Genomic DNA, 15,186 nt, shown 5'->3' with positions numbered 1-15,186 from the left:
TGTAGTTCTGGGCTGATTTCTCACCTTTCTTAGGATCATTGAGACCCCACGAGGTGAGATCTTGCATGGAGCCCCAGTCCGAGGGAGATTGACAGTCATGTTTAGCTTCTTCCATTTTCTAATGATTGCTCCAACAGTGGACCTTTTTTCACCAAGCTGCTTGGCAATTTCCCCGTAGCTCTTTCCAGCCTTGCAGAGGTGTACAATTTTGTCTGTAGTGTCTTTGGACAGCTCTTTGGTCTTGGCCATGTTAGTAGTTGGATTCTTACTGATTGTATGGGGTGGACAGGTGTCTTTATGCAGCTAACGACCTCAAACAGGTGCATCTAATTTAGGATAATAAATGGAGTGGAGGTGGACATTTTGAAGGCAGACTAACAGGTGTTTGAGAGTCAGAATCTAGCTGATAGACAGGTGTTCAAATACTTATTTGCAGCTGTATCATACAAATAAAAAGTTCAAAAATCAAACATTGTGATTTCTGGAATTTTTTTTTTTTAGATTATGTCTCTCACAGTGGACATGCACCTACGATGACAATTTCAGACCTCTCCATGATTTCTAAGTGGGAGAACTTGCAAAATAGCAGGGTGTTCAAATACTTATTTTCCTCACTGTATATATATATATATATATATATAGCAAACCAATGTAGTGATCTAGACCACAACTGAACCTTTTTGTTACAATTACATGAACAAGTTTTATCATGATGATTACTAACAACCCTCCTTTCCATATGACTTGTTTTATACACTCAGTTGCCAGTTTATTTGGTTCCCCTAGCTAAATTAATGCAGTAAAGCCTATTTCCATGAAGTTTATAATTTTCAGTTTTTGTTTAAACTATTGGAGGTGTTATTTCAACTTTTGGAGGCTGTAGTTTGTAGTCTGTTGAACTGTGTTGCTATAGAGAGATGCTTTTGTGCCCCCAATTTATTTCAATGTTTGAAACAGCCTCCAAAATCAGCATAGCTGATTTAACATCTCTCTACAACAATTTCTATATAAAGTGATTATTGGTGTTCATGGATTCATAGACTGCTGCGGATTAGCTTTAGCTAACTGCGCACAATAAACTGGCAACTGAGTGTTTGCTCTCTATGAATCCAACACTGATGTGTTCTTTCATTTGTTATCACTAGATGCTTACCTGTAAGCATTGTACTTGTGTATTGCCCTGTTGACGTTTTTCTCGTAATTGGCCAGCTCTAGAAAAAAGAAGGAAGACATCGCATGGCTATATATTTACCTCCTACTCCTGTTATTGCCACTATTATAGGAACAGCCAACTCAGCTGAAGGCAGGAGACATTTAAATGACAACACAGTGACCATCAGTTCCAAGCAAACCAGGTAACAAACAAGAGAAACGGCACAATTTAGCATACTTTAAACAACTATATACTACTGATGCAGTTATCCGTAGGCTCCGTTTGCTTAAAAACCATAGACTTTATATAACAAACACAATCAAGCTCTCACGCTAGCTAACGTTACTTATCGTTAGCTGAGCTCAACCGCCTGACTCCTCTTCACGTACCGACAAGAAAATCTGTTATTCCCTCATTTAGGGACTCCTGCGGCGCTTTCCTCTTGCTCATTGTTGATTTGACAAGCTCTCAAGAGTCGGATGTGTTGGAAATTCAAAAGGACTTATGTGCATGTATGAGAAGTTAAAACGTCTTTGAAATTTGGTGTAGCCTCTAACTAGCACCTTAGCTAGTCAACCTGAACAATGACCGAAAGACGTAAAGGGGGTGGTGCGTGCGTAACACGTCATAGACACGTCAGCTTTTTATTTTGAAAGACTTGCCCGTCTCGACTGTGTACACATTGCATGTACCCAAATATACCACGACTTCACAAAAAAATCATTATTACAGACCACCAGCCAGTTTTACACAAAGACAAAACAAATTCGTTTATTCCGATTCCACATTAGTTGCTGCCAAGGTAGAAACTATTCTAGCAGATCATCTCAACAAATTAGGCGCTAATGATACTTGTACTGCATGTTTTTCCGTCCAAGAGAAAACTGAATTTTATTCAGCAGCATGTATATTGTTCTTTAAGTAACTGCTAATAAATAACCTCAATGGTTGTCCTTATGTAATAATCACTCAGTTTATAGTTTATAATTTTCAATTTACAAAAATAATTTCAGTGTCATGTTACACAATAAAACTACAAAGTGAAAATGTGTATTTACAGGATCATCCCCTCCTCTTCCTTCTCTTCATCCTCCTTGTCTGTTAGGAATCTATTTTTACATACACTTTGTCCCTGGAGAATATTTTAATGGCCTCCTCAACTTCGGAAAGCCTACAATCAAGATGAGCCCGACGTGAGCGAACACTTAGACTGTCAGCTTTGAGAGGCAGCGACAGCAGCTCAGTCACCAGGGAGCGATGGGCTGAGGAAACAAAACAAGTTCAAACTGAATTAGAGAAGAAAATATTCGCTATACATATAGCACTTGAAGGCAATATTGCCAATGTAAGACCAGAGATAAAGAGCAACAGAGACATACTCTCTTTGAGGGACTTCAGTGTCTCCTCTCTCTCACTCTCAGGCATCAGTGTGTGACCAGCTGGGACTGTAGGGTCAGGTGCGTTCCTCCTCCTCTCCTCCTCCTCTTTCTGCCACTGCTCCTTCCTTTGCTCAAGACTGATTGTGTTTAAGTGTCAATGAGAAGGAGAACAGAAACAGGCAAAAAATGTCAAAATCACCTGTGGCAAAGAATAAACTGTTTTTAACAAATTACCTACTTTTGAGTTGATTATGATTATAAGACAAGGAGGTAAGATATGGCATATGAATACTCACTACTGAGGCACCTGTCCCTTGACTGCACTGGGGACAGGTTTATCTCTGAGGTTTGTCAGTGACTGGGACCGACGCAGCACAGTTTTTCGTGCAGCCAGTGCATTATGTTTGATGAAGTCTATGGTCTGGCCTTGCACCTGTAATAGTATCCACATATAAGACCTTATAGAATTAAAACAAAAAATAAACATTGCAGATACACATCAAAGTAAGCATAATGCATAGTCATGTTATCTGTATAATAAATCATTTTTGAGCAAAAAACAACACTTGCAAACCCGACTCTTCTTCAGAAAAAAGGTGAAATATATCTATTCTATATCTATATCTATTATTGTCTGAACTTGTGTGTGTATCAATAAGTAAACATTTATTGGTAATTCTCACTTGCAAGTTCTGGTCCGGTGTAGAATTGTAAGAGGCCGGGTGTTGCAACGCTATAGGAGAGGTTTTGGAGCGGGGTCTTGGCAGCACGGTAGATCCACCATTAGAGTGGGCCTTCAGAAAGTTTTGACACTGTGGTTTAGTAGTAGGACTGGAAACCTGCAAGAAATTGACTGGATTAAAAGTGATCTAGAGGAAATATCCACTCAAGGATTTCCATCTTTCGCAGACATGCTCCTCACCTGTAGCTGGACCATCACCCTGGATGGGACACTCAGGTATTTGGAGGAGGTCCAAAGAGCTTTGACTGGAACCGAACGAGACTGTGCTCTCTCAGCCTCCTGCTCTTTGCAGCGTCTCTGGATCTCCCTGAGCCGACGCACATTCTCTTTACCAAAGTCATGTACCCGCTGCTCTGAGGGTCAAGAATCGCAAAAGTTGTCTCAATTACTTCAGAATTTTTATATGTGGTTAGTGTGCTCAATCAAACTCTCTTTCTTGCTGTAACTAGAAACTAGAAAAACTAGAAATAAGAAGATATACTGATATCATCAGTCAAGACAACTCGGGGCCACTCTTTTTTTCAGACTTACTCTGTTTGGGAACAGGGGTGATAGAGACACCATCTAGTTTGAGTAGTTCCCCCACTACCCCTCTTTGTCCTCGTTCCAGAATATGGGTGGCATTAGGGCCAATACGGGGAGGATGTGACGGGGTACGAGCACTGTAGCAGCCAGGGTACAACACAGGATCTGGAGCGAGTGGCCCCGAAAGCAGGGCCAAAGTCCCATCGTGGTTTCCCTCTAAACGGCCACGAGCTTGAGAAAAAAAGAAAAACTTGAGGCAGATGTTTAGTTTCTACAAACACATGGAAAGAAGATGGTTTCCTACTTGTGATGAATCTGGGACCTTTTTCAAAACACTCACTGATGTTAACAGACTAACTCCTAAAAAACCCACAATGATTCCAATAATTCAATTCATGTTGGTGTGATATTTAATGCCAAACATCACTGGAAAATACTACAAACTGTTTTAAGGGGGGCTTTAATATAGCAGAGCCCTGTGGCTGCATCTAACCTGAAGCAGGTCGTTTGTAGTACTGAGGAAACAGAGAAGGATCCGGGGGGATTGGCCCAGATATTGATGAAGGTCCCTCACACATCTGTAGCTGTAAATTGTAAATAAAATAAAATAAAATAACATTATTAGGTAATAAATAAAAATAATTGGTTAGTGTTACTTAACAAAAATCAAGATAGTAATTAACCACTGATTTCTTTAGGCCTGCAGGTGGTGTAATAACTGTATTTCTAGCATTTTTCTAATAAAATGTAAGTTCGAGAAGGTTATGAGTTAAACCAAATCACACGTTATGTCAACACTTAAATGAATGAATGGGATAAGGTTGCCCAACGTTGTTAATTAGCTAGCTTGCTGTAAAAATAGCTAGCTAACGTTAGCTGTTTATCAACACAGGCTTTGTCTGTCAGCGAATACCCGCTCCAGAAACGAAACACGAAAAATATTTGCAATAGTTTACCAAACAACTGCAATCGGTTAGGAATGCATAAAGTAATCAAGTAAATTAGTTTACCTTTAATGTCGTCTTGTTTATCAGATGACGATGTAACGTTATGACGCAGAGGTATCAACACTTGTTTCAGTCTTCTTGACCATGGCAACGGTGCCGCCGCACACAGAACTAGACCTGACAGAAAGGAGATGCCAATAGTGTGTTACTGCCAATTATTTCGCTATAAGCGCAGGTACAAATTGTGGCGCATTATAGTTTTGGACACTAGCCACAAAGTGATGAAATAATTAGCTTACAGTAGTAATAATATAATAATATTAAGGATGATATAGGCCTAAAACATAACTAACACGCCATGATTTAATGGGTAGTTAGTCTTGAGAAGCCGGTGTTTAGCTGTGTTCCGCTGTCTTTGGAGCAGTCTTTTCTAGCAGGTATATTTCTGTTGTAATCCCACTGGCTCCTGTTGTGTGTTTCCATTTTCCCTGAGTTTTTCCTTTCGGGATAACTAAAGACCTCCCTCCTAATTCAGTACGACTGCCACACCCAAACTCTAACTAGCGACCTAATCTTATTGCTAATCTTAATGAAAACATGGGCATTTGATTGCTGGAGCGTGCGGCGAAGTTACATTGTAAACACTCTGAGTCTAAGGTCTGCCTGAAAGGCCTCCTTCAGGGTATACTGAACCAAGATTATGAGGTAGAGGTAATTGCCCCCGGGCGGTCTTTAGGTCTTACTACACCACAAACAAATTAAGATTTTCCATATGGCATAATATATGTAATATAATTCTGGTATTTCAGTGATTGCATTGTAAACAAAGTCCCCACGTGTTGAACTCAATGGAGTGCAGCAACTCATTTGAAAGATTGTTTGGTTCATCTTAGACAAATCTAAACAAGCTTTATTTTTACTGACAGTTAGTGGAATAAGTAGCCCAGATGCAGTTGCAGATCCAGATGTGGAGAAATGCATCAGGGTAATAGGCCTAATCTCACATTATCTTATATCAGCTGTATGAATAGTCTTATAATAAAACTATCAACGTCTTTTCCATGAATGTCATTGGAATATTTGAGTGATATTAGACAGATCGGCCTATCCCAAATTAAACAGCCACCACGTTATATTTTTTACGAACAGTGTACTGATAAATTGTTCGCTCAATGTCAATTGCACAACGGCCCCGCCCTCTGCCGGTCCGGAGGTCTGACTTGCGCCTGCCCAGTCCGTTTGTCTCTGCTTTCTCCTTCACTGTGTCCTGCTAGTCTACACAGTCTATGGTCCCGCTGCACCGAACAGCGTTGTGAAATTCTGCACGCTCCGCCCCATAAATAAAGGTAAGAAATAACTAACTTAAAAAAACTTTAATAAGTTTATGTAATATGTCGCTTTATATCCATGTAGCTTAATTTAGCTGTTGTCAATTGTCGTTTGGACTGTCAGTGAGATATGAGTCACACATAAAGGGGTGGGGGCGCGGCAGCGGGCACGCTGTACCAGGGTTTAAATGCCAGTCTAGGCCAGTACTGTATGTCCCATTAGTTCGCTAAAATCCACAACTGCAAACTGTCTGAAAATTATTCCCCACAGTGGCAGTTATTCAGACCAAAACGTATTTGCGAGATGTGATGACCGATTGGGGACACGATAAATGTAAAAGTAGCATATTTTACATTTGCGGTGCAACCTAAAGAATGTAATAACTGAAAAAAAGATTTTGTGCATGAAAAAGTTATCTGTCCCAGAAATGGCAACCCCCCTAGCAGACAATAGACGTCTTACAGACGCACGGACAATAGAAACCAATAAAAATACTCGTCCACCTATGGGACAGGGCGACGTGATGCCAGAAATCTTGTTAAAACGTCTTATCTGGTTGGTTGTGAAAAAGCACAAGGTCCACGAACAGCTACACAAGAACAGTTATCTTTTGGCGTTGCCACTTTTATGCACGCTCCTTCCTATGTAATTGCAAAGTCTGCTCAGTGTTACTAAGACACGGTGGTGTTCATTAGGCAAATTCAACATCACGGTCAGCTTGGAGCGGAATAAGTGTATGTCAGACCTACATTAATGTTAATATAACGGTTTTAAAAATTGGTAGGAAATTGGGGTAATTTATTGGCTTTTTAAGAATGTCGCTATCCAAAGTCCTGAAATTAGGCCTGCTGATCAAGCGCGGGACCGTCAGAGGTGAAAAACCTCATTAATAACAACAAAGGTTGATGCAGCAAGCATTACATGACCCAAGCCCACTGGTAAACAGGTGCATACACACAGCAGTAGCCTGTTACACCTTGAAACAACACTGGACTGGACTCTAATATACAGAACAAATCCATTACAACCTCATGCACTCTACATTCAAGCTATAAATTGTCTTAGTGTAACTTGACTACACTTGACCTTATTTCACACCCACACATTCCTCCCTTATATGCCATACACTCTTGCCTAGATATCACCTTATCGGAAGTTTCAGCCAGTTTGTTTGGGTAACTGCATGTTTACACAATTTATAGTTTTCTTGTTGAGAATCTGTTGATTTGCAAGGGGTCTCTTATCACTGTTTGTCATACTAAACTGCTAAATTCAACTATTGAATAATGTCAAATTTATTGTTAAAATTAATAGTCATCTAAATAGTAAGACAGATGAATAAACAATACCAATTTCCATGCTTGATTAGCCATTTATTAAGTAAAGACACAAACAAACACTTTTATAAATACAAGAAGTTGGTGGCTTTTGTTCAATTTATATTAACACGCATTGAACAGTGGAGCACGGGTTAGCACTGTCACCACACAGCAAGAAGGCTGGGGCCTAGTTTGTGATTGGGACTGAGACCTTTCTTTGTTGTGTTTACATGTTCTCCCTTTGTCAGCGAAGGTTTTTTCCAGGTGCTCCAGCTTTCAAAGACATGCAGGTTTATAGGTTAACTGTTGGTGCTCTGGCTTTCAAAGACTTGCACATGAATAGGTTAACTTGTGCCTTTAAATTGCCTGTAGATGTGGACTGCAAAGGATAACACTAATGCTGATTGTCAAAATAGTTTTGTCACAACTGAAGTACAGTTCAAAGTTGAACTGATATAGACACACGTTCATGTTCAGTCACATGGACATGTCACATGGCATGTGACATAATTTCTGCACAAATGGTGCCTCATAAGAATTAATAGTAACCTTTTGTTTCTACAAGTTGTTTCTATAGAGTTGATGTAACACACTGGTTCTCTGTGAGAAGACAAACCGCTTTGTAATCTGTCAACTGAAAATAATTGGAACAAAAAAATTCTAATCTACACAGATTTAGCTGTGTGTATATATAACATGTTAATAGCTGCACCTGCTTTTTAGGTCTCTGGTAAATGAGGTGAAAATATGTCACAAAATTATATGTGTGTCCTTCATGACCTCCGACTAAAGACTAAATTACTATAAGCATATGAAACTGTGTTAAACATGGAAAAATAGGTCATTGGAAAAATATAGACTTTGTACTGTTTTAAAGTGTTTTAAAGATAGTAATTGCCTGTGTTTGATTGTTGACTACCATCTTGTTTTTTGTATGGTCGCAGTTTTACTTTCACATTCGTCCCATGTTTATGGGTGCCATTTTGACCTTTGAGCTTAGTCAAGGCCGTGTCATCTGGTTGCAGCTCATAAAATGGTTAACATGAGTGGCATGAGTGTGTTTGTATATAAATACAGTGTGAAGATACAATACAGACACCTAAATCCCTATTTGTAGGTTTTTTTTAATAGGCTGAATCTGGAGGAGGACACATGTTTAACCCCTAGTCACATGTGTTGTAGTGTTGGGTTCACCTGAGCTAAATTTAGAGCGTTGAGACTGAGGGATGAAGGCTAGGAGGAACAGGGTCAAAAATGGACTGTGTGGTGGAGGAGGCAATTGGTTGCATAGTCGAGGAGTGTCTGTCGGGTGAAATGCCAAAGACAGTCCAGGAATTGCACGTGGTCAGCAAAATGCAGGTCAGCTGGCACACAGTTGCGTAGTGTATGAGAAATGAAGAGCAACACTGAGACAGCAGTGACAAATAGGACTTTTGATGCACACTGTGATTTATGGTCAGGTGTTTGTGTATGAGAAAGATGGAGATCTTAAAGAGATAAAAAAGAGTTGGTAAAGAACAAAACAGAGCTAAAAGTTAGTGAATATTGGACTAACTGGGTGGACAGAAATACGTTGATGCTTAGTAACTGCTGGATGTGTAAATAAGCAACCGTTTGCTAACAGCTTCACCATATCAACTTAAAAGGTGATGATTATATCAACATTGTGCTCACAACTTTGTCTGATAAAAAATCCCATCTCTCAGTGCCATAGAAGGGTTGTACATGGACAATGGACATACTGTACAATACAATACAATGTCGGTCAATTCTGTGCATAGAAAGGCTACCAGTTCTGACTGAATGCTAAAGAAACATGATAATATTCATAGCAACTGCAGACAAACCCATGTATTGCGCACCATTGCTGTCACAAGAGTGTAGTACTACTTGCCAAAGTTTTCTATTGTCCCTCCTTGCGCTTCCCTCCTTTGAAGAGACATGGCAGAGATAAGAATGGAGAGTATGGTGCAGCAGGACAAGACAGAAAAAGGCAAGCAGGCAGAGAACAAAGGCCACTGTGTGACATGTCAGCACCACGCACCCAAGGGACATGGTGAGTTGAGGGGAGGTGGTGTGTGTAGAGAGAGACAGATGACGCATCATCAGGGTCCCTGGATTGAGTTTTGGCTCAATTGAGACCAGACTTGGATCAGACTTTTCATCTTTACACAGTTCTACTGTGTTGATTGCAGTGACAGCATTTTGATTTTCTGCACTGGCTCAATCATTGATTCATTAGCTTACAGAGGTGGCTTTACCCGTAGCAAAATCTTATCTCCATCCTCTGCAGAAAATATGTGATCAGCGAGAGGTAAAAGCACAGTCACCTTGTCAAAAATGTGTTCTTCACACACACAAAGAATGTGCACTCTGCACGCACACTGACCTAGGGCACCCTGATGACTGTCTGAAGCCCTGCGCAGTGCAGTGGTGTGCAGGAGTCGTAGTTGCTGACTAACCAAACCTGCTACTGCTTAGGTTAGCTCTTCTGCATTGGCTTGCATAGTATTTCTTTGCACATCATACATATTATATCTTTTTTTCTTCACACACATAGCATCACAGGGATGTCATTAATATTGAAATACAGTAGTGAGTCTTGCAGCAAAATTTCTGTTGGATGGCTTTGTAATCTTTTAAAAATATTTTTCTATATTAATATGTTTCTAGTCCCTTCCTCCCAGAGAATCAGTCCTGTTAGTTTAACAACCTCTGCTGCGTGTATATCACCTGCACCCAGACTGCCCCCCCTCCAGATGGTGAGGGTCTCCCAGTTGAGACAAATATGTATACTGATGTATACTGTTTATTTGCAAGTAATATGTGGTAGAAAAACCTATCTGCAATGCTTTGTGTGTAAGGAAAAACAGGTTTTTACATGTTTATGCCCTCAGAAGTGCTCTTTGAGTTACATTGCTCAGCTTCCACAAATGTGCAGAGTTCCATGTGTTCAGCTTGAATTTGTTTGTAAGATTGTTTCTTTTATTTTGATTTAAACAGGCACTGATTTTATATGAGATCAGTTTAGTCGTCATTGGGAGTAATATGATAACACTTGAATAAACAAACAAACAAACAAACAAACAAAAAAAAATATATATATATGCATACATATATTTTTGTCTCAATTGGGGCTTAATATTTTTAAACAGAAAATCTGTGTTTTAAACTGGAGTAGTAGGAAAGATGTGGGCAATTACTAGGTAGGGATGGTCTAATGAAAGATGCTATAGAGTTGCATCATGGAAAATGTATATATTTTGACCTCTGCTGCATCATTGTTTCTTTTTTTATCTGTTCCTTTGTGAGTCCTTCAACTCAATGAATTGGCATAACTCAATTGCTGGAATATCCCTTTGCATTTAGACAGACTGATAAAGCGAACTATGTATTTTATTGCTGTGAAGACATTGTTAAATCTTAATGTGCATGTTTGTTTCCTCAGGCACAATGGCCGTCCCTCCTGCATACGCAGACTTGGGGAAATCTGCCAAAGACATCTTCAACAAGGGCTATGGTAACTCAGCAAATTCTCTTAAATACGAACTGTATTATTCCCCTGAATATAACTGAAAAACTGTTTTGGGTGAAGCTATGCTGAAGCAAGACTAATATTAGTAAACATTTTGTTTGCTCTGTCACTTTAAATGCAGGCTGTTTTATTTTTGCTGTAGCTGTTTTAGACCCATGCTGTGCAGTACAAGGATACAAGTTATTTTCCCACTCTTTCTTTTCTTTTGAATTGACCTAATTTCCTTTCTCCCCAGGCTATGGCCTTCTCAAGTTGGATGTTAAGACCAAGTCCCAGAATGGTGTTGTAAGTACTATTGTTTACTCTACAAGCCTGATGGTGTAAGTTTCATGTTTAGGTCTGTCTCTCAGAACTCTGAGTTGCCAGACGCATGACCTTGCAGCCCTTCATGTCAGAGTGTGTTTGCTGCCTGACATGTACTCAGTCTAACCTACAGAGTCAGCAGAGTAACACTGTCTGCCTGACAAGTTTACACTTTTCTCCTTCAAGCAACATGTTCTGTCATGATGGGGAAAATGTGTTTAGTTTGCTCCAGACGTGCTGTGTGCCTGTGTCGCCATAAACATGTTGCCATGGTAAAACCATAATGAGTACTTGCATACAGCCACATGCCACCAAACTCAAACCTCACTGAAAATTTAGAAAACTCACAGGTTTCAACTTCCTGCTGCGTCATTTTTCATTTTCCCATTAAGAAGATAAATTTGCCGCATGGAAACTCTGCGTGATTCGCCCTAACTTACTTCCTCTCTTTTCTCTTGTTTCTGCTTTCTTCTTTGGATGTTCCTGTCAGATGGTAAGAGAGAGTGTGTTAGCACGTGTAATGATTAAACACAGGTGCACCACAGGGTAAGCCAGTGATACCAGTTATGTGTTTGTGTGCAGACGATGTGTCCAGGCTTTCTGCCAAGTGTTTCCTTGCAGCGGTAGCTCGTCTAAGTGACACCATTATCCCAGCTGCTGCAGCCACAACAGCACGGATACTCAAATTCACTCACAAACAACCTCTCCCTCACAGTCCTGCCTATATTTTTAGGTTTCCTTCCCAACTAATTTCTCCATCTTAAAGCTGTAGTTCTTCTTTTTAACTAACCAGCCATACAAACCTGAGAGGGATTGTGTGGCAGAGGAAAAAAGCAGAGAAGCAATGCTCGTTTCCCTCGTCTTTGATGTTTCTAATTCTTTTCTCCCTGTATGCTTTCACGCCCCTTCTGCCTCTAGTTTCTGTGGTTGTGCTCTAATGTGGAAATGTGCCTTTCTGCCTCACTTCCCACCTCATTTTCCATCTCCCCCCCTCATCCCTCCATCCCTCTTTGTCCTGCAGGAGTTTACCACCTCAGGCTCCAGCAACACCGACACCGGGAAGTCAGGAGGCCACCTGGAGAACAAGTACAAAGTGAATGAGCTGGGCCTCAACTTCACCCAGAAGTGGAACACAGACAATACTCTCACCACAGAAATCACCATCGAGGACCAGGTGGAATCAAACAAACAAATTATTAGTCGCTTTATGTACTTAAAGAATATATGATAAGATTTTGCTTTACTAGCCTATTACTAGCCTGGCCTGTGCCTTCTGTCTGTCTGTCTGCAGCTGGCTAAGGGCCTGAAGCTCAGTCTGGACACGTCGTTTGTGCCAAACACTGGGTAAGAGCAATCCTGTTCATGCAAGTTTGCTCAAGTGCAAAAAAGTAAATTTTAACATTAGCCATTCAATACAGATGCATATGATAAACATGAACATGAATAAATTATTCCCTCTGTAGCAAGAAGAGTGCCAAACTGAAGACTGGCTACAAGCGTGACTTTGTCAATGTGGGCTGCGACCTGGACTTCGACATGGCCGGTCCCACCGTCCACGCAGCTGCTGTGCTGGGCTACGAGGGCTGGCTGGCTGGCTATCAGTTGGCTTTTGACACTGCCAAATCCAAACTGACCCAGAACAACTTTGCCTTTGGATACAAGGCCAATGACATCCAGCTTCACACCAGCGTGTGAGTCACTGCATGAGTGTAAAGAGAGGCAGGAAATGGAAGTGAAGTGAATCATTGGACAGCAATGAGAGAGGAAGCAAATCTCCACCGATGAAATAAAGCTCAGACTAATATCGACTGCTGCTAATCTCCACCTTTTGTATCGGTGTTTTGCTATTGTATTTCAGTAACGATGGCACAGAGTTCGGTGGCTCCATTTACCAAAAGGTGAACAGCAACTTGGAGACAGCGATCCATCTAGCCTGGACAGCTGGCAGCAACAACACACGCTTTGGAATCGGAGCGAAATACCAGCTGGATAAGGATGCTTCCCTGGCTGTAAGAACTGACTTCAAAACATCATAGACACATCTAAAATGATTTAAAAAAAATCTAATTAGCCCTAAACACAAAGCAGAGGCTGTTGAGAATGTCAATAGTTTTGCAGGTATTTGGTGATTAACTGAAGCGTCTGAGAAAGTGAAATGTGATCAACAAGACAACATCGCCATTTCTAGAGCCATAACACTAGCGTGGCTAATAAACTAGAGTGAAGTTATTGTTTACTCATTGTGTTGTCCCAGTCAATATGTGTGTGAAATCTGGAATCGCCCAATTAATTCTTAAATTATGACTAAAAACCTATTTTGAGGTCGCAATGACCTTTAGTCGCCAGTGTCCGAACCAGCTGTGAAATATGGTCACAATCTATCCATCCACACCCATTAAACATCTGTGTGTAGTTTTGTCATAATTACTAGTCATTCATAAATTCTTGTGTCCAAGTGGATGCCACTTTTTTGCCAAATTTGGGTTCCTGTGATGTCGCGTTAACGGGAAAGGACATACAGATGGACAACCCACGCCTTTCACCGGCGACGAGGCATAAAACCTCCCTAAACGCACACTCACTCTGCCTTACTACCTGACATACTTTTCAAGCCATCATCCAACTCTTCTGCAGTTGTTGACTTGCGGCTGATGTATCCATATATATAATATAAATTATGCAACTGCATCCCAGTTCCCATCTATCTACTCTCCTAATGCTTTGTTCATGATTGTCTCACCTGTCGATGATGTTTTGTTTGTCCTCACAGACCAAAGTTGACAACGCCTGCCTAGTTGGAGTTGGATACACACAAACCCTCAGGCCAGGTTAGCTGATTACCTTTTTTCTCTTTACTGTTTTCTGAAACAACAATGCAAAAAGGACAGGTGTGATTACTTGATACATAATCTGACACCCTTCCCCCTGCAGGAGTGAAGCTCACCCTCTCAGGTCTGATTGACGGGAAGAACGTGAACGGCGGTGGACACAAAGTTGGCATGGGTTTTGAGCTGGAGGCGTAAAACAGATTCAGCGGGAGGACAGACCAGAAGACAGGAAAGCAACACAGGAGAAGAATAAAGAGCCCAAATGTGAAAACACCGCAAAAGGTCCACTCAGCAACACGTAAACACATCTACCCTCTGAGTCCTACACACAGATACACACACAGAGACAAACCTTCTTTGGCCTTAACCATGAAACCCCATGCAGCCTCCAAGACCTCCAGTACTGTAAGTTTAAAGTAATCAAGCATTCATTTGTGTTGGTTATTTTTAAAATTTACCATTATTTAAAGGTCCCACAACCTACTTTTGAGCATATATTACCAGAATACAAAAGAACAAGGCAATTGATGCAACACACTCCAAATAATGTGCTACTTAGGACCAGTTTGATCAGACAAAGTGCACTTTTAATAAAGCATTTGTGTCTCAGATGTAGCTGATGATTTGAAGCACCTCTTAACTTTGACTGTGTTGTCAGCTCATGTTTGTTCAGATATACTCTGGGTTTTAGACATTCATAGGATTATTAAAGGATGATTGTTTTTGGTATATTGTGGGTTTTTTTTGCATGCTATCAAGGCTGGAGGGAAGTTTTTCTGTACAGTGACTGTAAACAGATGCAATAAAAGCTGGAGAGAATTAAGCAGAAAGAGCGGCTGATCCTTCTCAGACTGAGTGGACTGACTTTGATTCCACTTTCTGACCTCAGTAACAGTTATAAACTGTGGACCTTCAGATGCCTAAATGTCTATTTTCAGGTCCTGTTTGGTAAAAGGGCTGATGGAAATCTGTGTCACCTCTTTGTCTTGTCTAGTTTAGTCTCCTGTACCCTTTCAACCTTTACCACTACATTTCACTTTATCTGTGCTGTGCTTTGTATACCAGAGATAGTCGGACCTCAAACTGATTTTATTGAATTAATGGAATAAAGATTGTTAAACACTGT

The 15,186-nt window shown here is 40.6% G+C and overlaps 3 protein-coding genes across 7 annotated transcripts in view; 1 reads left to right on the top strand and 2 right to left on the bottom strand.

Moving 5' to 3' along the window:
• The window catches only part of polb (polymerase (DNA directed), beta), a 9,807-nt gene extending 8,057 nt beyond the window's left edge, over positions 1 to 1,750 (bottom strand). For both annotated transcript variants that reach the window (XR_006822562.1, XM_046035525.1), the window contains exons 1-2: positions 1,543 to 1,750; positions 1,154 to 1,211 (exon numbers count right to left, since the gene is read on the bottom strand). Coding sequence is in view for 1 of the 2 variants with exons in the window: in XM_046035525.1 (XP_045891481.1) it covers positions 1,154 to 1,211; positions 1,543 to 1,603 (119 nt within the window). In the remaining variant the exon portion in view is untranslated. The remainder of the gene's footprint in view (positions 1 to 1,153; positions 1,212 to 1,542) is intronic.
• vdac3 (voltage-dependent anion channel 3) lies at positions 1,283 to 15,185 on the top strand. 4 transcript variants are annotated; one of them, XM_046035527.1, is made up of 10 exons: positions 1,286 to 1,355; positions 9,332 to 9,450; positions 10,843 to 10,914; positions 11,165 to 11,214; positions 12,254 to 12,406; positions 12,524 to 12,576; positions 12,696 to 12,923; positions 13,091 to 13,241; positions 14,003 to 14,060; positions 14,164 to 15,185. In XM_046035527.1, the coding sequence occupies exons 2-10, from the start codon at positions 9,336 to 9,338 to the stop codon at positions 14,253 to 14,255; spliced, it is 972 nt and encodes a 323-aa protein (XP_045891483.1). In that variant the 5' UTR covers positions 1,286 to 1,355; positions 9,332 to 9,335; the 3' UTR covers positions 14,256 to 15,185. The 4 variants fall into 4 exon arrangements, with proteins under 4 accessions (XP_045891485.1, XP_045891483.1, XP_045891484.1 ...); XM_046035526.1 differs by lacking the exon at positions 1,286 to 1,355 and adding an exon at positions 5,976 to 6,092; XM_046035529.1 differs by lacking the exon at positions 9,332 to 9,450 and having other exon boundaries at positions 1,283 to 1,355.
• enkd1 (enkurin domain containing 1) lies at positions 1,761 to 4,923 on the bottom strand. Its single transcript, XM_046035524.1, has 8 exons — positions 4,810 to 4,923; positions 4,293 to 4,383; positions 3,806 to 4,030; positions 3,455 to 3,627; positions 3,216 to 3,371; positions 2,829 to 2,965; positions 2,533 to 2,669; positions 1,761 to 2,415 (listed from the first exon to the last, which is right to left on the bottom strand). The coding sequence occupies exons 2-8, from the start codon at positions 4,375 to 4,377 to the stop codon at positions 2,255 to 2,257; spliced, it is 1,074 nt and encodes a 357-aa protein (XP_045891480.1). The 5' UTR covers positions 4,378 to 4,383; positions 4,810 to 4,923; the 3' UTR covers positions 1,761 to 2,254.
• Position 15,186: the final 1 nt, after the last annotated feature.

Source organism: Micropterus dolomieu, linkage group LG21 (assembly GCF_021292245.1).
Source record: "Micropterus dolomieu isolate WLL.071019.BEF.003 ecotype Adirondacks linkage group LG21, ASM2129224v1, whole genome shotgun sequence".
In the NCBI taxonomy this organism is placed as follows: Eukaryota; Metazoa; Chordata; class Actinopteri; order Centrarchiformes; family Centrarchidae; genus Micropterus; species Micropterus dolomieu.
This window is presented reverse-complemented; position numbering and strand designations above follow the sequence as displayed.

What these genes read in the sequence shown, in the direction of transcription:
- enkd1 (XM_046035524.1), bottom strand. Translation starts at nt 4,377, where the DNA reads ATGTGTGAGGGACCTTCATCAATATCTGGGCCAATCCCCCCGGATCCT. An exon ending in CTACAAACGACCTGCTTCAG is followed by an intron (nt 4,031 to 4,292) that starts GTTAGATGCAGC and finishes TTTTTTCTCAAG; the next exon opens with CTCGTGGCCGTTTAGAGGGA. An exon ending in ACTGAAGTCCCTCAAAGAGA is followed by an intron (nt 2,416 to 2,532) that starts GTATGTCTCTGT and finishes TTGTTTCCTCAG; the next exon opens with CCCATCGCTCCCTGGTGACT.
- vdac3 (XM_046035527.1), top strand. Translation starts at nt 9,336, where the DNA reads ATGGCAGAGATAAGAATGGAGAGTATGGTGCAGCAGGACAAGACAGAA. An exon ending in ATAAGGATGCTTCCCTGGCT is followed by an intron (nt 13,242 to 14,002) that starts GTAAGAACTGAC and finishes TTGTCCTCACAG; the next exon opens with ACCAAAGTTGACAACGCCTG. An exon ending in CACACAAACCCTCAGGCCAG is followed by an intron (nt 14,061 to 14,163) that starts GTTAGCTGATTA and finishes TTCCCCCTGCAG; the next exon opens with GAGTGAAGCTCACCCTCTCA.